Here is a 25,170-nt window from a genome sequence, read left to right as displayed (position 1 = left end):
ATACTTTGGGACTGAAGTACCTACTTTAGTTTGGAAGATCATTTGAGGCAGTGGCATCTAAATCAAAAAGTAAAGGAGTGGGAGTTCATTTTGGGAGATATGAGTGACACCGTTAAGTAGACTAAAAAATAAGATGAGACTAAAAAAGTAGGCAGAGGCCAGGCAGAGAACTGAGAACAATACACATCATACTAAAGATTGGAGGTTTTAGGAAGCAGTATGATCTGATTTAAAAAACAGCTGTCTGGCCTTTGTATTGAATGGATAAGAGATGAGAAAGAGGAGAAGCTATTAGTTACTAAAGGAGAGAAAAATGAGGGCTTGGTGTAGAGAAGCAGCTATGAAATAAAAGTGGACAGAAATATTTTGAAGGGCCAACTTCTCACAGGATTTGATGATGAATTATATGTACACAGGTAAGGAGAGAGGTCACAGCCATGTATCATGAAGATTAGTGGCAGCTAACATTTACTCCTTGTTTTATTGTCCTAACCATCCTCTGAGACAGGTGTTATCATGCTCCCCATTTTACAGATGAAGAACAAGGCATCACACTTCACTGTATGCTCACAAAACTAGTATAGGGTGGAAGCGGGATTCACACCTTGGTAGTCAGACTGGTAACCTTTTTAGCTTACAAATGTACAAATGTGGATTCCATTTAGAAATGGGAGAATACTAAAAAGACAAGTTTGTTTGGAAAGGAGACATATTGAATTGGTGATCCCTGCGGTGTCAAAGGAGAATTTAGTTCAGCATGTAGGTCTGGGGCTTAAGAGGACTAGACTAGAAATTGGAAAATCATTATGTATACCAGGCATTTAAACCTGTTGGAATGATATAAAACTTTTCATGGTAACACATGTAAACTCTATTTCATCCAATCTAAGATGCTAACAACCATAAATGACATCCTTATTTTTTGTACCAGTAATTAGGGAGAAAAGCTATCAATTAATTTTAAGACTATATCAATTATAAGATGCTATCTAGATTTTAGAAATGTTTAAATAAAAAATATAAGCACCTTAGAACCCTTACAATATGGTATTACAACGAGTTCAATGTTCTAACAGAAATAAGGAAAAGGATGGCTAACAGTGTTCTAACAGAAATAAGGAAAGGCTTTCCTAAGAAATTCCTAAGCTTAAAAACTGAGCCAAGTGCAGACTCTGGTCTAGTTCTTTCAAGTCTTCTCCAGTATATCTTGGTCTTTTCATTTCTGTTTTTGTTTCTGTTATCTTCACAACTGGTGCTGTACCCTTCTTCCTGATTAAGAATTAACTAGCAAAGTTAGCAGTTTCTTTGGTCCAGGTGTAGTTAAACAATAAGAGGGAGATTTCAATCCTCAACTTAGTGATAATGGTTAGATTAAAAAGCAAGGCTCTGAACTTCAAATTCAGGTGCCATACTCACTTGCCACATGATCTTGGGCAAAACATTATTTTCCCCTCTCCAAACCTTAGTTTTCTGTAACGTAAAGTGGCATTACTACTTTTATCCATAGTTTCTGTAACAGCCAAGAGAAATGATACATGTGAAAAACCGCAATCTCTGACATGTACTAAGTATTCAAGTAAATGTTAATATGGAATGGATAACAACCAGCCAATTCTCCAGTAGCAGAATGCAACTATTTAACCAGTTTAAATACCTAGGGGAGGAGTGCTCCCAAGTCACAGACCCATTTTAGATGACTGTGCTTTATTTAATAGTTTTCTAATCTGGGCTTTTAGGAGATTGCTTCTGAAAATATTAATCATGTTGAGTTTTCTAAACATTAGTGTAAATGGGTAAATGGGACTACTTTGCCCTTACTTTATGCAGAAAACTAGTTATTTTGAAAATGAGTTTCTGTAGTTAAAAAAAATGAAGTTATTTGCATGGATATATTTTTACAGAGAGACTATATATGTGAATAAGTCATACCTATAAATACACACATATATTTTATATACTAACAAAAAGCCCACAATTATACTTTATTTGTAATATTATGTTCAAATTTCAAATGTTAGACTGTTCTTCAAATCCCTTTAAAATAATACAGAAAAGTCAAGGTTATCTTGTTCTTTTATTTTTGTGCCCTGATTCTTTTTTTCATTTTTAAAGATTTTATTTCTTTATTTGACAGAATGAGAGCACAAGCAGGGGGAAGGGCAGGCAGAGGGAGGGAGAAGCAGGCACCCTGCTAAGCAGGGAGCCTCACAGGGGGCTCCATCCCAGGACCCTGGGATCATGACCTGAGCCAAAGGCAGACACATAACTGACTGAGCCACCCAGGGACCCCTTTGTGCCCTGATACTTCCTCCTCTGCTAGGAGCAGTTTGAACTCAGGACAAGAGAAAAATCTCACAACTGAACTGCAAAGGTCAGGTTCTTAAGTTGTCTATTTAAAGCTCACTTATTATAGGAAAGAGGAAGCTGAACAGTACATCAGACATTCTTAATAGTGAGACTGATCATTACTCATGAATAGTGACATTAATGCTTAGGTGAAGACTTACACATCCTAGACTTTTTAGGAGTCTAAATCTCTAATGTTCTATCCCTTTCTCAAACCATGTGTCTAGAAATATGCCCTGTTATATTTGGAAATATGTAACTAAACCTATGGTACATCGGTGCAGACAGAATGACCAACTGAAAACAAAAGGCTCAATATATACCCTCCTTCATCCACAAAAATAGATCTTAAAATTGAAAAAAGAAAAAGGAGGAATTCTGAGATGTGCTAAGAGGGTGAAAATATATAGCAAACAAAACTACAACCAACCAAAAAAACCCCACCCTTTTGTTCTTAGCCTATTCGGCAGCCAGTATACTTTTAGGTAAGACACAAAAAACCAAGAACTACTTATATTGGTTAAATTCCAATTTAGTTTACTCCAAGATTCTCAGAAACAGTCTTAGAATTTGATTCATGGTTTTTCTGCTTTAAATGGCATTCTTATTTGCCTATTTCTATCACCATAGCCACATATGGAGTATTAAAAATAATTTAGTGAGTCCTATGTTATTTCAAGCGGAAATTCTAGGAATAGTCATCTCTTCCTTTGCTCCTCTCTCCACTATCTATGTAAGAATTAACACTGAATTATACCAACTGCTCAAACAGTCAGGTCCTTACCTAAGAGCCAAAGATTAATTCCACATTCTCTCTACTCATGGAAGCCCCTCTAAAGTTCGGTTTACTCTGACCCTGGCTGTCACTTCCTCCTACTCCACCAACTACCTTGAAATCTAGGATGCACTCCATAGGTAGCCTCCCAATAACTGTTTCATTAGCCCCTCATCTAGGCCTCTTCATGGCCTTGCTTTTACCTCATGCTATTTAAAAGTAAAACGTCTCAAGGAAAAAAAAAAGTCTCAAAGACAAAGCATTTAAAACCATTTATTTTTAATTAAGAGGTATATGTGTATGTGTGTTTGTGTTACAAAAGTAAAACAAAGTAGTGCTTTGTAAAGAAAAAAAACCAGAGTAACGCATAAATAGTCAAACACCCACAGGAATTGTGGTCACCAAAACCAAACCATTGTTTAACATTAGAATATTTCATCCACAGCTTTGGAGGAAAATGAACACGTCATTCACTGTTGGAGGGAGTGTTAAGACACATCCTTTTGAAGGGCAATTTGGTAATAACTGTGAATGTGAAAAACACATATGGTCTCTGACCCAGTAATTTCACCTCATAGTAATAACTGTCCAAATACCCAAAAATACATGTATCAGGATGCTCAGTGAGGCAGTTTACTTAACTATGAAAAACCAAGGATAACTTAAAGCTCCATTAATAAGAGAATGGTTTCATGATACAGCCACATGATGAAACACTGTGCAGCCATTGAAAAGAATGAACTAGATCTGTATATGCTACATTAAAAGATGTTGTGTGCCTATAAAAGTTTTTGAGTTAAAAATTCAAGTTACAGAAGGGTATGCCCATTAGATCCCATAACATATACACATACTATACATGCATACAAAATAAATAAAAGGATACACACCAAACTATTAGCTATAGCTATTTCTGGGAATGAGTTGTCACTTTTCATTCATGTCTTCTATATTATTTCAACTTTTTAATAATACTTTTATAACTTTTTAAAGAAAAAAGTGATTTTTTTTTACTCAGGTTCTTAGACGTTTTTAAAAACTGAAATAACACTGGTATTTTTCATTATACCTATAATAAGTATCTTCTCTTGTCACTAAATAATTTTTATAAGACAAGGAAAGATTGAGGAAATGTCACAGATTAAAGAATATATATACTAAGACATACCAATTAAATTCAATGTAGGATCCCAGACTGGATCCTCAAACAAGAAAAGGACAGTTGAAAAACTGGTAAAATCTGAATTAGGTCTGTAGTTTAGTTTATAGTATTGTACTTTATGTTACTTTCTTCATTTTGGTAATGTAAGTTGTAAATATTAGGAAAAATTAGGTGAAAGATACACATGAACTTTATTATTTTTGGTAACTTTTCTGTAAGACTAAATTTATTTCAACACAAATAATAATGTAAAACTTTTTTTATATATTGCCAAACTTAATCCACTTTCTTTCTCAGGATTGCTTCTTTTCCTGTGTCTCCAACATCTGTTAATGGAATATTTGTCACAAAGTCACCAGGTTCAAAATTTCAGCATTGTTTTGACTCTTGTCTTTCTCTTATCCATCATCTATATATAGTCAGATGAGAATACAATATACTCTCAATACCTGTTCTACTGCTCACTACAATTTCTTCAAAAACCAGGTATAGTACAACTATAATTGCTTCCACAAACTCTATGCATTATTTGCAGAATAATCTTCTAAAAAGCACAGCTCTATTTCAATCTTCCTTTAGAGAATTTCAGTGGCTCCCCACTACTTATTAAAATCACACTCAACCAGTGAAGGCTTTCCATTACCTAGTTACCAGTTTACATGCTCAATTGGGTTCCCATTCACAAACTTGCCCAATAATATTCCAAAGAACTCCCTTCAGTTTTCCTAAACGCTTTCAGGAGGCCTATTAGGTCAATGTTAGTTTCACAATAAAACTAAGATGTTATTTACCTTTTTCACTCTCAATGAGTATACAGTAGAGTTTTTTAGTTATACGACATGTGATATTTTAACAGACTGAATTCCTCAGCAGATGTGAAAATTCAACTATTTTCTATAAGCCTGACATAATGAGATCTGAACATATGTAAAACAATGCCACTTCTCGGTTGTTTTAGAAAAGTTATTCTTTTTTTAAAAGATTTTATTTATTTATTTGAAAGAGAAAGAGAGAGCATGGGAGGATGGAGCGAAAGGGAGAAATAGTCTCCCTGCCCGAAGCAGGGAGCCTGAAGTGGGGCTTGATCCCACCATGCCAGGATCATGACCTGAGCTGAAGGCAGAAACTTAACAACTGAGCCCCAGGAGCCCCTGGAAAAGTTAATTTTAATAAAAATATTATTTATGTTTACATAATAATTTTGTTATTTCTAAATTACTATTTCTAAATTTGTTTTAGTTTCTCATATGGTAAATATTAATAGATATAATCCATACAAACAAAAAGCTCTCTGAAGTCCTAAATACTTTTTTTTGAGAGAGAGCACACAAGCAAGTGGAGGGGCAGAGGGCGAGAGAGAGAACTCCAAGTATGAATCCAAGATGACAACCTGAGCCGAAATCAAAGAGTTGGATACCTAACCAACTGAGCCACCTAGGCAATCCCCTCAACACTTAATACGAGGAGGTCCTAAGACCAAAAAGTTTGAGAGACATATAGTCAGGTTTCACCTGATTACTTTGATATTACATGGCTAAGTTCTCTGGCCTTTGTAATTTTTTTCTTCAAAAACTAGTTCCTATTCCCAAATTATACCCATTCTCCTTAACAGTGGTCATCTTCTCAACAGCCACTTTAAAAACGTAAGTTTTGGGGTCAGACTTGGGTAAAATCTGGCCTTGCACTAACCCTTCCTAGCTGTGTGACTATGGGCAACTTAACCTCTTTGAGTCTCAAAGTACCTCTTCTGGACATCACTGATAACCCTGAAGAACTATATTGACAAATGAATGAAAACACAAAAGTACCGGGGCACCTGAAGGGCTCAGTCAGTTAAGCGTTGGACTCAGGTCATGATCTTAGGGTCTGAGATTGAGCCCTACCATAGGATCTATGGTCACTACACAATCTGCCTGAGGTCCTCTCCCTCTACCCCTCCCCTCACTGATTTGTTCACTCTCTTAAAAAATAAAATAAAATAAATCTTTAAAAAAAAAAAATACCCAACAACACAAAAGTACCTACCTCAATACCTGGTATGTATAATAAGATGCTTAATATATACCAAATTTCTTCCCTCCCTTTCCTCTTCTACCAGAAAGCTTTTTTTTAAACCAGGACTTTAATGCATTTTATTCATGGATTCCTCCACAATACTTATTAGCACAATGCCTTTTATATAAGTGTGTGATATTTGAGTTAATCAATAAAATTTAAGGAATAACATGATCAGCAAGGAATAGACATTTCAAATTTCAATGTTCTTAGAAATACAAATAATTAGATTTGACAAGAGGATCAGAATCAATTCCTTATGTTGATATGCAGACTGCATTTAATAAAAAATATCATAATAACAGGTGTTAAGAGAGAATAGTGCAGTTCACTTAGAAACACTGGGATGGCCCTTTAAGTAATATATAATTAAACCTAAAAATGAATCTCAAAAGAATATTAATCATTAAAATGTTAAAAACTCATGCTACTGCCACAATTATTTTCAATTTACAGAATGTATGACATTCTAGCAAAGTAGCCAAAGCCATAGAATATTCTAGTTACAAATTTTGGTTTTGGTTTTTCTGGTTTAGAAGACCTCAAAACTCTAAATATTCCACCCTTACTGTTTATTTAGGATGCTGCTGACCTACTGTCAGGATATATAGCTTTTAGTTGCTTTTCCAGGAGGAGTTAGGAGTTTGTGCTGAGTTGATCAGTTTTAAAGGAAAGTTATCTTCCAAACACTGGCAATCCGTGGTAACAGAGCTGTCCAGAAACAGGGCTGCAGTTCATGGCATAGACAATTTTTTTGTTTTTGGGTTTTTTTTTGTCCCATGACCAATTTAACCAGTTGACTAATTATAGAAGTTTATTAAGCATTTCCATATCTTTTCTAATAGGGATCATGACTCTGTTTTTATACTCTCATCCCAACTCTACCCTCCCAATGTTTTAAAGACGTAGTGGTATCAAATTATGACACTAATAATCCTAAGTCACTGGTCCAACATATTTGTTGATGATTACACTGACACATGAAATTTGAGGAGAACTGATTTGCAGAAAAAAAATAATTTCATAAGATATAGTTTAAAATGTATAGGAAAGAGGTCTTCTAGATTCTTAGAAACTTAGAAGTAATTGTATCTCCAAGAAAATACCTGTAAGAATAGCTATACACTTCAAGGGTCACCTTCTGAATGTATTTATTCAAATTTAGAACACTCTAAGGAGTTCTAGAGAGTTTTTCCTAGGACAGAAGTGTGATCTAGTAAGGACTGGCATGAAATATCTTGACTGACCCAAATTACCTTCCAAATAAAAAATAAACACAAATATTGGGGCACCTGGGTGGCTCAGTAGTTGAGTGTCTGCCTTTGACTTGGGTCATGATCCTAGGGTCCTGAGATTGAGTCCCACCATCAGGCTCCCCACAAGAACCTGCTTCTCCCTTTGCCTATGTCTCTGCCTTTCTATGTCTCTCATAAATAAATCTTTAAAAACACACACACAATATGAAACATTAAAAAAAAGGTTATAAGATCTAGTAAATTCTAAAAAGCCACATATTTTGCCTCAGAGATACTTCCTACCCCAACCCTTTAAACCTGTGGCACTCTACAATACTGTACTTAAATATAAGTAACCCTTATTTGCAAAAAAGTGGATTGCTAGAGCACAGAAAAGTTAATTTTTTTGTTGTTTCTTTTTTCTTTTGTATTTGCTAGTTATTACAAGTAGCAGTCAGGGCTGCTGCATTTTGCCACACAGGGCATAAGCCAAATCCAGAGGATATCTTTCACATACTTCAATGGTGTGCTTCCCTAGGGCTCTACAAAGCTTCACTGTGGACAGTTAGTTGCACATTAAAGAAATGGACAATAGGATTATCACTGTTTTTGATAAACAAATAGCACTTCTGATGAGGAAGCAAAAGTGATGGTGTTTGACATCTGAGTCGGACCGTGAGCACTTATTTTGTCAATGCATTGCAAATGGAATGAAAACAATGGCAAACTTAGCATTCAAAAATTAAAAGTGAAGTCAGTGGCATTCTAGTGGAGGAAAAGAAAATTTTTTTTCAATAGATGGTCATTTGGGTATCCATATGGTTAAAAAAATTAATAAACCTGGACCTCCCCACCTCAAATCTTATCCAAAAATCAATTCTACATAGATCATAGGCTTAAATATGAAGGATAAAATAACACTTCTATATGTTTTTTTAAGGTTTTATTTTTATTTTTAAATAAACGTTTTTTAAAAGAAAACACAAAATGACTTCATGACCTTGGAGGAGCACTACCCATACGAGAAAAAATGAAAAATTTGCACTTGACTAAGATCAAGAACACTTGTTCATTGAAAGACACACTAGAAGTGTTAAAAGGCAAGCAAGCCATCAAATAGGAGAAAATATTTGCAATACATATATCTGACAAAAGACCCATACCAAATATGTAAAAACTTTATCTATAGATCAATTTTTAAAAGACAGACTTGAATAGACATTTTATAAAAGATGCTACCATAAAAAAAAAGAAAGAAAAAGAGAGAGACTATACAAGTGGCCAATATACAAATGAAAAGGAGCTCAGTTTCATTAGGCATCAAGGAAATGTAATTAAAACCAAAATGCTATGCCACTAAAAACCCAACAGAATGGTTAAAATGAAAAAGCCAGAAAAAAGTGTAAGTGTTGGCAAAAATGTGATGCAATTGGAACTCTCATGCTGCTGGTGGATGAGGGAAAGTTTGACATTCACTACCAAAGGTGAATACTAGAATACTCAATGACCCAGCAAGTTTACTGCCAGGAACATACTTAACAGAAAAATGTAGAAATCCTGTAAGATACCAGATGCCTAACAAACAGTGAGGCTAGTTATAAATCCATATATGAAAAGAATTCATTATAGTAGACACACTGTGTGTGCATAATGTATATTTCATTTTCAGTCACTTTTAAAATCGAAAATTGAAATACATAGTTGATCCAATGTCCTTCTCCTTTGAGACAAAGTAAGATTAAAACAAACCAACCTTACACCTAAACACAGATCAGGCAATAAGTATCATCAAACTGATTAAAGTATGCCCCAGACAAAACAATTTTCTATTCTAATGTGGTTAATACTCATATAAAAAAAGAACTAGGGTATTTAAATTTCAAAATAAAAGTATAAGACATAGGGGATCCCTGGGTGGCTCAGTGATTTGGCGCCTGCCTTTGGCTCAGGTTGTGATCCTAGAGTCCCAGGATGGAGTCCCGCGTCGGGATCCTTGCATGGAGCCTACTTCTCTCTCTGCCTGTGTCTGTCTCTCTCTGTCTGTCTCTCTGTGTCTCTCATGAGTAAATGAATAAAATCTTTACAAAAAATAAATAAAAGTATAAGATATAGTAATGAAAGGTAGGTTACAAGATATTATCCTATATTTTGACTGGAACTATAGAAGCATTGTAAGTCCACAAAAATGTATACTTAATGTATTTATATAGCTTTACATGGCTAAGCACCTCTATTCTAGTTCAGATTTCTATAATCAAATAGACACAAAGGAAAGTACTAAGAGATCTAAAACTGAATTTTAAATTGGCACAGATGGTATGTTTATAACTCCCCCACAATATGCTGAGTGTTCTCCCTAAAACCAACCTAGACACAGACCCTGCCTCTAGGGAACTTAAAATCTAAAAGTAGATGAGGTAGCCTAATTCAAAGAAAGTAAGCAAATAAAAGGAAACAAAGAAGGGAATGTAAGAGAAGAGAGGCCTGCATTAATCTCTCAACTCCCAGAAGGGTAACAGTCCAATCTCAACAGTAGAGAATGAAAACTAACAAGTCAGAGCTGCCTTATTTACCACCACACCTAGACACTATGCAGTAAATACTCTCTAAAAAATTATGCTGACCAGGCTGAAAAATGCTTCGCTGTTCTCTAGCTTCAACATTCAGACGGTCTAAATCTCTATAACAGATATAATATATACTCCACTGGATGTGTGAAGGACATTAAACTGCCTGTGAATAGGGACTGATTTACAGTCAAAAATCTAAATTACTGAATCCAAAGCATATGAAAGCATTATTTCAAAAATCCTGGCTCAACAGACAATTAATTTATGTGACACAATCATCTTTACCTCAAAACTCCTAAAACAAGACAGTGATTGTTACTGGATTGCATTTTTGATGTTGTCTCTAAAGGGATATATGAGCTATATTTGGTTTATCTGTAAACATTTCATGGGCTTACAGTTCAGACTCTGATCTCCTTATCCAGCTGACTAGAGCTATTCCAATAGAGAGATATCAAACAATTGTCAGAAAGGTCTCCAAATACAGAACCTCTTTAAGCCCTTGAATTAAAGAACAGCTTTATTTTTAACCATGTAGATTCTTCCTGGAAGGCTTCAAAATGCTGATAATATCCAATTAATCAAGTTATAGGAACCAAATTCACTTCAACAAACTGGTCCTAGCTGCTTCACCACCTCTTTGGATTAGACATCTCTGGTAAAGGCTATTAAAAAATAAATTAATAATAATAATAATAATGCAGCTAAATTCTACACAAAAGAAGATGAAGAAAGCCATGACGCCACTGACTTTGTTGCATCAAAATAGTATTTTTGAATCAGAGCTATAAAGAATACAATTTAGAATAAACATTTGAGGTCAAGATTAGGGACATTATTTACCCAATGTCTCAGATCTGCAACCACTTTTCCCCAGTGTTTTAAGCAGCTGTAATGACTTTCAATTTCCCAAAATACTATCTTGCCTCTAGTTTAAAACATAGCTTCCTCTTAAAGAGAAGACTTCTGGTCACCTCCTTTATATATATTTCCATCATAGGAAGTATATAAGTAAGAATGTATCTTAGACAAACCCAAAGTATCCCAGTAAAAATTGTGTTTCATCTATTTTATGAAGTATTATGATAAAAATATACTTTTTTCCAGTAATCCAAACTCTAAACCTTAGAATCACCATGTGATTCCTTCTTCCCTTCATGTCCCACCCTACCCTTCTACCTCCTCACATTAATCAGTACCAAGTTGTTTAGAATGTCCAAATTTCTCCAACTCGAACAGTTCCAGGATATAGAAAAACTGAGGCCCAAAGGGCAAAAAAGTCTGAGAGAAGCAAAAAGAGACACTTCCAGAAGCCAAACGTTCGAACTAGGAAGACACTATTGAAGTATCTGAGAACAGACTGGGTAGAAGGATTCTGAAGAGACTGCCTTGACTATTGAGCCTCAGAGATCTGATTTGAAAGGCCAAGCAGAGGTAGACATGTGTGGGTCAGACCAATTAAAAAACGCCAGGTGGTCGAAACACCTTAGAATTTTTCTCACATAACCCTCTTTCCAACTGTCCTCTGCTACCATCCTAGTCAGACCCTCTTTGGATCTCACTTGAATAAATGCAATGTCTTCACTGACTTGTCCTATTTCTCTACCAAGACATTGTATTCAAAATCATCTTCTCAAAGTACCATATCAAATGCTTTCAATATTTCTTATTAGCCTTAACAGAAAAATTTTAATTCCTTACAATGGCTTATCATCATCATGGTTCTAGCATCTGACTCCTTCTCTCTTGCCTTGTATCTGCAATCATTTTCTTCCAATACTCTCTGTACCAGTCATAACTTAAAGTCCCCAAAATGCTATCTTGTCCCTAGTTTCCTTTTCAATAGAAGACTACTAAGCACCTCCTCCCCAACCCCACCCCCCACACTCACTGGCTTTATCTACTTTTACCTTTATGTCTCATCTTAAACATTTTCTTAAGGTTTTCCTTGAACCCTTCAAAGGGTCCAGGATCTTCCCAGAGTACTCTATACTCCCCTTTTCATGACATTCATCAGATTTGTAATCACAAATGGTAAACATTCTTATATTCTATGAGGGCAAGAATGCATACCTAAAAATATGATTAAGAACATTACTTCCTTAACTCAAAAAACTTTAACGGCTTCCTCAAACTTCTGCATTAAGGACACATTTCTCAATATGGATCTTCAAGGCCCTCCACAGTATGAACTTTTATGTCTACTATTCCCCCAAATACTTCCTAAAAGCAGGACTATCTGTTCATTCCTAAACAAGACAAGTACTTTCTGGTACCTTCAATTCTGTACTTTCCTTTATAAATCCTGTCTTTAAAAAATGCTGCGCTTTCTTCCAAACCTATATCCAATTTCATCTTCTCCATAGAATTTTTCCTGATCTTCCCAATGAAATTTGGCCTTTCCTACTTTTGACTCTTTCTGTTCAAAGTGCGTTATATTTTTCTTATGGTACTTTCCTTACCCTTAATAGTTTTAAATTTCTTAGATAATACTGGTTTTATATCACTTTTCCATATTTCTCATTTCATTTTGTATATGCCTTACATACAGAAGGTGCTGCATAAATGCATTAACTAGAATTCAAAAAAATCTACTAAATGTAAGGTAGTTGTATAAGGCAGTTTTCTAAATATGTGGATAAAACAGTCTTTAAAGTATAAAGACACCTGTGAAACAGATGGAGGCTAAATGGAATCAGAAAAGCTTGTTATGATACTGCTACAAAAACAGAAATATATCTTATTTGCATCACAAATAACTGCTTCTTAATCAAAGAGTAAGACATCTTAAAAGACTCATTAATCTTATACATTAAGATGCCAACATTTATTTCAATTCTGACATCTCAAAGTAAATAGAATTTTAATTCAAGTTTCATATAGCAGCAGAGCACTGCCACTGCTCAATATTTGTTTTCGTAACCATTTTTACTGTTAGTTGAACAAAACAAAAAGCAAATAACATTATTTAGGGGTGCCTAAAATTATAAATCAGAAAGGACCACAGAAATTATCTAGTTCAAGGCATAACACTTCTACATAAAGAAAATTAAAAATTAAAAACTATGAGTTTCTTGGCCAAGGTCACAAAGCCAAAGCTTGAACAAAGGCTCAGACCATCTGACTTCCACTCCAGCACTCTCCGGGACCAAAACAATACTCACCTCAAGGCTGTAGTAACTAGAGCCCATTATTCTCAATCAACATTGGAGCCAACAATGCTCCAGCACTCGAATTAAGGCCATTTGCACAGTTTCAGCTGTGCTCAAGAGAAACAAAAGTGTGAGGAGTAAGGGAATGAAAAGGCATTCTTTTTATCTTTTCCTGTGAGCTTATATTTTATAAAAGGTTAGAAATGAACACTACTCTGTAAGCTATAAGGAGGAGTGTTTGTGATCAAAGACACTGAGAGGCAAGAAAAACATGATTGGAAATTATGTACAACTTTTCAAAATGCATAATAGAATTTTGACACACAACACACAGCATTTTCAATGCTACATTATCAAAAGCTACCATTTACTTCAGAGTAATCAAGAAAGACGATGCTTCAGGAAAAAAGATGAAATGATAAAAGCTAGCAGCCTATTTCTTAAAATCTACTTAAAAGACAAACATATCTTTCAATATTTATCAAATATTTGTCATTAAATATCACTTCTTACATTTCTATCCCATATAACTGGTATATGGTAGGAACTTAGTAAGTCTTCACAGAATAAGTCAATTAGTCTTTGTATCACCCAGAACTATTCTTGAATATTGTGGTGTAAATCAATCACTGTAAAAAGCTACAACTTTTAGTAGAAAACAATGAGCACTGAGAGTTTTTATCAAATAGATCTGTTTCCAAGGCTACAACATTTGACATTACGTGTATGTGTGTGTACCTGTTTGTGTGTGTATATATGTTCATTTGCTCTCTCTACATATACATACATACATGCATATATATATATATGTATGGACATGTGGCATGTATTTTTTTATAATATTTATTTTTTCTATGGATCTTATGTTATGGAACAGTGATTTCTGAATTTTCCTTATAGCAATTCATAACAAAATAACCCAGGATTACATACATCACAACTGAGTACACATATACACAGAGGGATATAAATATATAAAAGTTTCATGAAACAGTATTAACCTTATTATACCTAAAGCATTAATATTTTATATTTCACTTTTTAAAATGCTGTTTGTGACCCACTAAACTGGTTTCATCACCCCAGTTCAGGAAGCTGATAAAAGTACATACAGGAAGACACTGGGAAGGTATAAACCTTAGTTTGGCATTCATTCCTTAGAAATAACCTAGGCTCTAAAGACACCAACCAGAAACTGGCAAAATGAATCCTAGAAATTATTAAACATTTTCATTCAAAAGCTATGTTGAGCACCTGAATGGCATCATTATTATGCAAGTAAAACATACAGACCATATTTTGGGCCATAAAACAAGTCCCAAAAATAAATAAATAAATAAATTTATTTATTTATTTATTTATTTATTTATTTATTTATCCAAGTCCCAAAAATTTAAAAGGAGTCAAATAACAAGTTCTTCACGGACAATGGAATTAACTTAGAAATCAATAACAGAGAGCTATCTGTAAATCATAAATATTGGGAGAATAAATAATGTACTTCTAAATAACTCAAGGGTTCAAGAAGAATCAAAAGGGAAATTAGGAAATATTTTTAATTTTTAAAACATTTTTAATACTTAAATGAAAATACAACATATCAACATTTGGGAGAAGCATAAACACAGGCCAGGGTTTTACTGGTTTGGAGAACAATGAGCCCAGGCCATCAGGTCTGTTTGGTTCCCTCTAAAGAAATCCAAATTCTGCTCACATAAGGAGGGTGGTCACCTGGATTGAGAATCATCACATTATTTGTACAACTAAGGAAGTTTAAGATGAAGGAAGCAATACCCCAACCTCATCTCTGTTGGAAAGGCTTTCATAAATCTGAAAGGGCAGACTGGGCATCTAATAAGCAATGTGGTATCACTGAAGGAGAAGAGCCACAAAAAAACCCCAGAATAATATGAATAGAGAAGTGGAAGAAACATTCAGAGAGAGGATGGGTAGCACTAAACTGTAAGCTTCAGGATGGTAGCTTCCTCCTCATACTAAGGACAACTCCTGGAACATAGTAGCCTCTAAAACTGTCTAATGTGTGTGACTCAAACCTTTACAGATTCATCCTAGAACCAGAAAAATGCAGAGGAACCTAAGCTTCTAAGAGGCCATCTCTCGACCAAGACAGGCTAGAAATAGAACCTGTCTTGCCTTCAGACAGACGTTCGGAGGTGGTCTGAGGATCTTTCCCATCCCCTAAAAATCTAGATTATATACTCTACATCTTTTATTCCAGCATCATAGGGTTAAGAGAACATGTATCTCCATACCTGTTTTTAATTAAACATAGTATCAGTTCAACCACTGTTAAAAAGAAGTGGGAAGGGAAGAGAGCTAATACATTATACATAACCATTAATTCCGTTTCGATGGAAAGTATCCATTCTATTATTTTGATTACTGGCACTCATTAAATATGTTTTCTATATAAATTTCAGGGAACTAAAGCAAGTAAGGATGCTATACTGGGGGCAATCCCACATCCTGCTAAGTTGGTTTTTATAATAATAATATGTGTTTGGCTTCCTAAAATAGGCAAAAACGGCCTTATTTAGATCTATGCTATTTCCACAAAGAAAGAACCTCAGAACTCTTAAACTACAATAGGTTATCTTGTTTTTTTTTTTTTTTTTACACCTCTTGTGATGAAGAAGGAAAAATACATGATACCAGGGCAAAAGGAGGAAGATTAAGCTTAATTACAAAGATTTAAAAGCAGAAAAATTCACACGGTGGCTTGTTAGAAAAAGAACACTTTCTTCCTTTCATCTCAAGGCAAACCACTTCATCTACCATGAAGCATAAATATTGTGTTCTTCCTTTAAAAAAATTTTGTTAAAGTTACATCTTTTTTTACTGAAACAATCTGGAATCTTAGATAATCTTGTAATCTGCAAGTCTTCCTAACATTTGTACAATCTGAACAGTCGACTGCTATTCAAAGCCACTAGAAGAACTAAATAGCTGTATTAATTCATAGTTTTCTCAAAAGAAAACATCACAATGAAATGATACTTTGACAGAACATTTCTAAATTACAATTTTTCTAAATCCTTTTGAAGGGGAGAAATCTTAAGTGATAGAACAAAAATAAACAAAACTGTATCATTCATTTACCATGTTTAACGATCCAGTGTACATTACTTCAGAGCAGAGATTTACAATGCACAATCAACACACTGAGTGACCCATGATTAAATATGCCAAAGTCTTAATTATAATACCACTTTACATGTGTATAGAACTGTCCAGTTGGCAAAGCACTAATATCCATAAACTCATTTGACTCTATAGGTCTATCAATTTAAATACAATAGATATGAGTCCATTTGGATAAGAAAAGCCACGTACTAAAATGGTTAAGAGCATGGAATTTGAAGCCAGCTATCTGGTTTCAAATTCCAGCACTGCCACTTACTAGATACATGATTCTGGTACATTACCCAACATTTCTGTGTCTTAGTTTCATCATCTATAAAATGGGGATAACAATCATTTCTACCTCTTGGGCCCACTAAGGACTAAATCAATTAATATATGTCAGACACTTAGAATAGCATCTTTCATAGAGTAACTAGTACATATTACACATGCTGGATGTACTTAGTGCAGTATCATTGTATGTATAGAGAAACAAGCTAGTTAAGTCACAGAGCCAGAAATAAAAACCGGATCTTCTTCTCTTTGATGCTCTATCCACAGAGAGCTGGGTTATTTTCTTAAGTATCCTTAAGGTTTTCTAGACTGATGTAAAGAGTTTAATGTGGAATTGTACAAATCAAAAAATTCAGCAGCTCAAAACATTTATAAAGTTGTACTGTAATCTGTTTATCTATATATATTTAAGTCAAATTGATTATTAAAAAAGCAAATATTCCATTTTGAGGACAGAACTGTACACTAAGGAATAGTTATCTGTCTTGCTATATTTATAAAACAAAATGCTTGTTTCACTTTTCAAAAGACCAAAAAGGCAATAAAGCCTATCATAACATGTTAGTATAATGATCATTACTTCAATTTATCAAATTTTAAAAATCTAGAAGTAAATATACAAATGATATATTGTATCATTGATCCTAATGACTATATTAGGATCTCCTTTTTTTTCCCCTGGTTTTCAAAACATTCAGTATTATGATACAACATTCATAATTTTAAAAGTGATTTCCAAAACAAGTTTATCAAGGACTAAAAATAGCACTGATAAAAGAAACATTTAAAAATAATTCTAGAAAATAAAAGATGCCCATCTGAAAAACTATCCTCTTTTTTCAAACATATTTTAGGTGTCTCTCCTCAGACTTTGTTTGAACTTTTCCCTTTAGTAATTTAGGTGACTGTGATAACATCTTCCCTGTATCTAAAAATAGGGCATGGGTGTGTAAATTTATGAGCTGAAATGCAAAACTGACACTGGATGTCTAAATAAGAGTATTAAATCATTTAGCATACTCTAGTATAAAAAATAAAAAAATAAAATCGATTTTAAGCACTGGTATCTACATGCTTTGTATATAAATATAATTTTAATTCAGTCATCTTTAACCTTTTCATATGAAGTGAAAAATGTGAAGTCACAAACTTTTTAAGACTTTCTTAAATATGTCAAGTGACTTCTTCAGAGATTAACTTGGACAAAGCACTCCTTCACTCCAGGCCTCAGGTTCCTTCTTTGAATAAGAATGGACTACAGCATCAGTGGTTCTCAACCTTCTTTCCACTCCAGTCCATCTGGGGGATTCCCTATCTCTCCATTTGCAGCAGTGGGGACAGTCTGAAAATGTCCCACAGTTATTTCTGATACACTACCCTGGAAGCTGGCCCCCTGCCCCTGCCCTCCACTCAACTCCAAACTGCAATTCTCTGAGGTTCCTCACAGCTTTAAGGTCTGACACTTTAGGTACAAGAAATGCACAACCCAGTGACCTGGAAGGTATCTGACAGTTATTTTAATATATTTAAAAAAAAGGGCCAAAAGTTAATATGTATCTTCTTTCCTTGGAATACGCAGGATTCAGATACGAATTTATATACCAATGATACCAAAGAAGACTTTGTTCATAAGGCAAACAGCATACCTTACTTGGAATTGGCTTTTAATCAAGAAGGTGTGAAAAGTAGAAGTGGAGAATCAAACAAAATAACATTCCTTAAAGTTTGAAGGAATGATATGAACATGTGATTAGTGGAAAGGAGATTTGTGCAAGTCAACTTTTCTGATAACAGAAAAGGAAAGCCAAAGACTGGCATACAGAGATCGGATGTTATGGGATCCTCAATTTATTCTCCAACGTATCAATTTGTTACAGGCCTAAATCAATTCTATGTGATTTTTTTTTCTTACCAGACAATTCTGTTATAAACTAATAATAACAGCTAATAAAAATATGACTTGAGTGTATTCCAGATTATAGATATAAGCCAAATACATTGGTTCAGCATGATGACTGACAACTGCCCAGCAAAGTATTTACAAATAGTGTCCATTTTCTTTGAATGCCTACTTACTGTGGACAAATTCTACATTATTTAAAACCTATTTTATAAGCCAAGTCTTGTGAAGAATTCTCCCAAGTAGGAAAGAAGGAAATGGAGTTTTAAAACTTCTTTGGAACATGTGTATTTTTCAAATCAAATGTAAGCCAAGATTACATATTATTAATAAGCATACCAGGTATGGCAAAGATGCTGATTAGGGCTTCAAAATTAGGGTAATTTTGAATGTGTAATTGCATTATCTTCAAATCAGAAAACAATCAATAATTGGGGATTGTTAGCTTTATGTTTTATAGTGAGAAGACCCTCAAATGTTATACGCACACACACAAAAACCAGGATTCTACAAATTCAATGTTTGAAGAAAAACAACAAAAAAAGGCTGGACCTGGAAGTTGCTGTCCTCTGTACCAGAAGATGACACCAGTACTGACAGAGAACACAATGTATATATTTCCATCAGTTCATGCCTTAAAAGGTTAATAAATATTTTCTGTAGCATTGATTTCTTCCCAAAATTATTTATGAGACAGCTGTCTGTTATTGGCTTAACTTGCTGAAACACCTCCCCATTTAAAAATAAATTCTCGGGATCCCTGGGTGGCGCAGCGGTTTGGCGCCTGCCTTTGGCCCAGGGCGCGATCCTGGAGACCCAGGATCAAATCCCACATCAGGCTCCCGGTGCACGGAGCCTGCTTCTCCCTCTGCCTATGTCTCTGCCTCTCTCTCTTTCTCTCTCTGTGACTATCATAAATAAAAAATAAAAAAAAAAAATTCTCAACGTTCTCCATATAACTATAAACCTTTTTAAAACTTGTGTCAGTGAACAGACCCATAACCCAACAAGAAATAAAAGTGAACAGAAAAAAAAAAAAAAAAGCCCCAACCTCAATTTTGTAAGATGTTCACATCTGAAACAGTAGCAATACAGTATTATGCAAGAGAAGGCAATCCTTTGGGATGGATAAATATTTGTTGAATGAATATATACATTTCCTCCTCATTCTATACTCATGTGTCAAAGCATCAAACAACTTAAATTGTGGCAGTTTCTGTTGTGTCTCGAACTTTATATGTAAGTTTATCATGAGGGGAAAAAAAACCTGTTTGGCTTGACTCACGATGAATCACAGCCAGGAGGTCATCTTGTTGTGTATCAGCAACTATGTTTTCACTACAGCTATGTGACCTGAAGTGGCAGCAGAAGAGGCACCAAAATAGAAGACACAAGAGGCTTCTCCTGGCTTCTGGGCCCCAAATGGGCTTTTCCAGCCCGTTCGGGGATCTGAGCAGAAGCCAAACGCAGAGGACAAGAAAAAACCCACCGCACCGAGGAGAAAGGCTGCAGGCCCACCACACCTTCCTTGCCCTCTCCGGGAGCCCGGGGAAGCAAGAACATAAAAGAAAGGGCTTAAGAAACGGCATGGAGAAAACACAGCATGACAGGGGCCACAACTAGACCAGTGCAGGGCAAAATCCAGTTGTTACGGTGAAGAACAGATTTTGGGAAGGTCTGGAGCCGGAGGAGGATCTCCACCCAGGGACTCCCGGAGCAGCTCCGGCGCGAGCTCACAGCGGGGCCCCCGCCTCCAAGTCCGTCGGGCCACCCGGGACCTGCCCCTGCTCCCACCTCACCTGTCCAGTGCCCGCTGGCCCCGCCGGCATCTCCGGCCCCCGCTCCCCGCCCACCGGCCCCTTCTGTGCCCTCCCGGCGCGTCTTTCGCGACCATCGCCGGGGTCAGCGTGGGCAGGGAGCCGAAGCGCGCCCGGTCGCCCCAGGCCTGGCCCGGGCACTCACTTTCTGAATCCTCTTCAGCGCCATGGGTCAGGGAGGGCGGCGGGGACACCAGCCGGCTGGGGGCAGCTACGGGGCGCGAGGGGCGTAGGGTCGTCACGGGCTCGACTCGCTCCCTGCTCGGCCGGCTCAGCCCGACGGGTCCTCGGCTCGCTGCTCGCTGGCTCGCTGGCTCGCTCCGGGCGCCGGTGCCTGCTCCGTGTGCGCCCGAGCGCGAGTGTGCGCGAGTGTGAGGGCGGGGACGCCGGCGAGACTCTTTTGTTTCCGCTTTTGCTTCTGGGAAGGAGCCTGCGCCCTCCCTGCCCGCGCCCCGCCCCGCCCCGCCGGGCACACTGGGAAGTGTAGTTCCAGCCCTGTCCCCGGCCGGCCGCCCCGGGCGACGTCGGCTTACTCACCGCTGACTTCAACCCCAGCCCGGATTCAGAACTGTGCGGTCATGAGTCGGGTTTCTGCAGTTTGATTTTGATCAAATTATGAACTTCAAGGGCCCAATCTGTAAAATAGGGAGAACAAATTAGCTCGTAAAACACAGGGATCTCCAATAGAATTTCCAATACAGCCATCCTGTTATTTTTACTTCTGTGGAGTTCACGGTCTTCTCAAAAATGTAAATCGCCTAAATTGCTCACAAATGCAGAGAGACATACCAATTATGACTCCTTACTTACCTCCTTAGTTCCTATTTCAAAAGGTACCTCCTCTACCCACTGCTAATCCTGCATGTCTGCTTCTCCTTGGAACTCCAAACTCATATTCGCCGTCACTATAGGCTCCATCCCTTCCTTTCACAGTACCTACTCAATGCTCACACTCCTCACTGCATTCTTAGGATCTTGTGTGCTCATTAAAACTTGGCTTCTTTCAACACAAGCAGAACCAGTTTTCACCAAAGTCACGCTTGAACTTCTAGTTAACTGAATCCAATTCACTCCTCACCCTTTCTGATGTTTTTGAACCATTTGACAACTGACCATCATTTTGGTTTTCAAAACATAACTGACACTATCTTCCATAGCACCACAGTAACTGGGTCCTAAACTTCTCTGAATTTCCTTTTTCTGTCGCTAGCTCCTCTTCTCAAGAGCTGGAGTGCCTCAGAATCCCAAGCCTTGATCTCATCATCAATATCTTCCTAAGAAAGTAGACCTCCTGCGGACTCTGATAAACTGGGAGGCTGCCCCAGGGTGGATGGAGAAGTATGGGCTTTGTAGACTGATCCCTTTGATCGCTACCCACTGTGTGACCACGGCTAAGCCACTTTAAACTCTCTAAGCCTCAGTTCCTTCATCTGTCAATAGATATAATAACCCCTAGATGTATAAAAATTAATTGGTGTTAAAATTTATAGTGCCAGTACTAATATGTTGGAAGTTTTCTATAAAAATTACTTTCCTTTGAGAGAACAAATATTGTTAAAATGTCTATTCTACCCAAAGCAATCTATACATTTAATTCATTCCCTATCAAAATACCACCAGCATTTTTCAGAAAACTAGAACAAAAAACCCTAAAATTTTGTATAGAACCACAAAAGACCCCAAATAAAGCAATCCTGAAAAAAAAAAAGCAAAGTTGGAGGTATCATAGTTCCACTTTCAAGTTGTATTACAAAGCTGTAGTGATCAAAACAGTATGGTATTGGCACCGAAAGAGACACATAGATCAACAGAACAGAATAGAAAATCAGAAATAAATCCACAATTATATGGTCAGTTTATCTTTGACAAAGCAGGAAAGAATATCCGATGGAAAAAAAGACAATCTTTTCAACAAATGGGTCTGGGAAAACTGGACAGCAAAAGAATGGAACTGGACCACTCTCCTACACCATACATAAAAATAAATTCAAAATGGGTTAAAAATCTAAATATGAGACAGGAAACCATCAAAATCCCAAAATAGAACACAGGCAGTAACCTCTTTGACATCAGTTGTAGTAACTTCTTATTAGATATGTGTATTCTGAGAGGGAAACAAAAGCAAAAATAAAGTATTGAGACTATATCAAAATAAAAATCTGCACAATGAAGGAAATCATTAATAAAACTAAAAGTCAACTGCCACACCTGGGTGTCAACTGAGACACCTGGGTGTCAACTGAGACACCTGCTGAACACCTGTTCAGCAATTGAGTGTCCGTCTGCCTTTAGCTCAGGTCCTGATCCAGGTGTCCTGGGATTGAGTCCCACATAAGGCTTCCTTCGAGGAGCCTACTTCTCCCTCTGCCTATATCTCTGCCTCTGTATGTCTCTCATGAATAAATAAATAAATATTTTTTAAACCCCCAAAAGTCAACTTACTGAATGGGAGAAGATATTTTCAAATGACATACCCAATAAAGGGTTAGTATCCAAGATATATAAAGAACTTTTAAAACTCAACACCCCAAAAATAAATAACCCAATTAAGAAATGATCAGAAGACATGAACAGACATTTTTCCAAAGAAAACATTTAGATAATCAACAGACACATGGAAAGATGCTCATCACTGGGTGTTATATGTAAAGGATGAATCACTAAATTCTACTCCTGAACCAATGTTACATTATGTGTTAAGTAACTAGAATTTAAGTAAAAATTTGGGAAAAAATGGAAAAGATGCTCATCATCACATTATCAGGGAAATGCAAATCAAAGCTACCATGAGATATCACCTCATACCTGTCAGAATGGCTAAAATCAACAATCCAAGAAACAACATGTGTTGGTGAGGATGTGGAGAAAAAGGAACTCTCTTGCACTATTGATGGAATTGCAAACTGGTGCAGTCACTGTAGAAAACAGTATGGAAGTTCCTCAAAAAGTTGAAAATAGAACTACCTTCTGGTCCAGCTATTACCTTATTTGGCATTTATCCAAAGAAAATGAGAACAGCAATTCAAAGGGATACATGTGCCCCTATGATTATAGCACCATTATTTACAATAGCTAAGACATGGAAGCAGCCCAACTGTCCATCGACTGATGATGAATGGATAAAGAAGAGGATATATATATATAAATATTATTCAGCCATAAAAGAATGAATCTTGCCATTTGCAATGACATGGATGGAGCTAGAGTTTATAATGCTAAGGGAAATAAGTCAGAGAAAGACAAATACCATATAATTTCACTTACGTGGAATTTAAGAAACAAAACAATCAAGCAAAGGGAGAGAGAGAAATCAAGAAACAGACTCTTAATTATAGAGAACAAACTGATAGTTACCAGAGGGGAAGTGGGTATGGGGGATGAAGATTAAGGAATGCGCTTGTCTTGATGAACACAGGGTGATGTATGGAAGTACTGAATCTCTATGTTGTACACCCAAAACTGAAATAACACTGTATGTTAACTAACTGGAATTAAAATAACTTCAAATAGAAAAAAATACTTCCTTATTTTTATTTATATGATGATGATCTTTTCCAGCCCACGTGTCCCTCCAGTTTCACTCTTATATTTCAAAGAGCCTATTGGATATGTCCACCTTTCTTCCATGTGGTCAGGGATCAGAATTTGTTACTAAAAGGTGAGGGTGGAGGAAAGTTTTTCAGGAAGCCCAGAACAATAACGACCATCACATTCTACATTACAAAGATTAAGGACAAAAATCCACTCATGTAACTTAAAAGAAAATGTCCAAGAGAATAGGACAGTGGAAGAATGATAGAAATAGTTTATGGGATCTGAAAGTTAACTTGGAAGTCCCCCATCCTCACACCCCACCCTTGCAAAACCCCTACGACAAGTCTGGAGCCTGACTACTCTTACTGTCCCTTTCCCGAGGTCTCCCTTCTCTGCACATTGGCCCATTCTCATTTTTCCAGCTCCTCCTTAGCTTCTCTTATACATGGCTTGAGCTTGCACTTTTTTTTTTAAGATTTTATTTATTCATGAGAGACACAGAGAGAGAGGCAGAGACATAGGCAGAAGGAGAAGCAGACCTGAGCCAAAGGCAGACGCTCAACCACTAAGCCACCTAGGTTATCTGAGTTTGCACTTTTTGATACTAACTTTTTGACACTCTCCCAGTAACTGATCCTGCTGGTAAATGGCCAAGTACCTTTTGATACTCCCTATTTCATCTCCCCAAAAGAAGATTCTTATTGGTGCAGATCATCTTTTTACTCTAGACTGTAAATTGTCAGTTAGTGAACAAAGTATGGGTTGACCACCATGGTCCAAATAGCTGTGGAAAGTTTGAAGTATTTGGGGGCAAAGAGGCTTCTGAAAGACACCAGCAAAGTCTCACCTACAGAGAGATATATTTGGGCTATTTTGAGGCACCATTTTTGTGCTTCAGAAAGTGGGACCCATCCCCCCACCTTACTCTTCTTTTTTATAGGGCAAGTATAAGAGTGTCCTTGTAAATAAGAAAGAAACAGTCTGGAATATTGCACTAGCTGCTTTGGGAAGTTACTTTCCCAAGCTGGTATCATTTGCATATCTATCATCACAGAAAATACCCTTGTTACCCCTTCTATTCATTCTCCACCGGAGTAAGGAACCACTGTTCAGACTCTCTAGCACCATAGATCAGTTTTGTCTGTTGTTCAATGTCAGGTGCATAGAAAAGACAATACATACTCTT

The 25,170-nt window shown here is 36.5% G+C and overlaps 1 protein-coding gene and 1 long non-coding RNA gene across 8 annotated transcripts in view; one reads left to right on the top strand and one right to left on the bottom strand.

The window, feature by feature from the left end:
- Nucleotides 1–20,846, bottom strand: part of UBE2D1 (ubiquitin conjugating enzyme E2 D1) — a 31,097-nt gene extending 10,251 nt beyond the window's left edge. Inside the window, exon 1 of one of the 2 annotated variants that reach the window (XM_072823145.1) lies at nucleotides 20,596–20,846. In XM_072823145.1, the coding sequence (XP_072679246.1) occupies nucleotides 20,596–20,619 (24 nt within the window). In that variant the 5' untranslated portion in view covers nucleotides 20,620–20,846. The remainder of the gene's footprint in view (nucleotides 1–20,595) is intronic. The other variant, XM_072823146.1, reaches the window with a different exon arrangement.
- Nucleotides 1–25,170, top strand: part of LOC140631854 (uncharacterized) — a 74,132-nt gene that overhangs the window by 43,214 nt on the left and 5,748 nt on the right. The window contains exons 4-5 of one of the 6 annotated variants that reach the window (XR_012029371.1): nucleotides 4,581–4,769; nucleotides 19,079–19,314. The exons of 1 other annotated variant lie outside the window; for it this stretch is intronic. This is a non-coding gene — a long non-coding RNA (uncharacterized lncRNA). Of the gene's footprint in view, nucleotides 1–4,580; nucleotides 6,284–19,078; nucleotides 19,315–25,170 lie in introns of those variants that run through there. 4 more of the 6 variants (XR_012029370.1, XR_012029373.1, XR_012029375.1 and 1 more) reach the window with 4 other exon arrangements.

This window comes from Canis lupus, chromosome 4 (genome assembly GCF_048164855.1).
Source record: "Canis lupus baileyi chromosome 4, mCanLup2.hap1, whole genome shotgun sequence".
In the NCBI taxonomy this organism is placed as follows: domain Eukaryota; kingdom Metazoa; phylum Chordata; class Mammalia; order Carnivora; family Canidae; genus Canis; species Canis lupus.
Note: the sequence above shows the minus strand (reverse complement) of the source record. Positions and strands in the feature narration are given on the sequence as shown.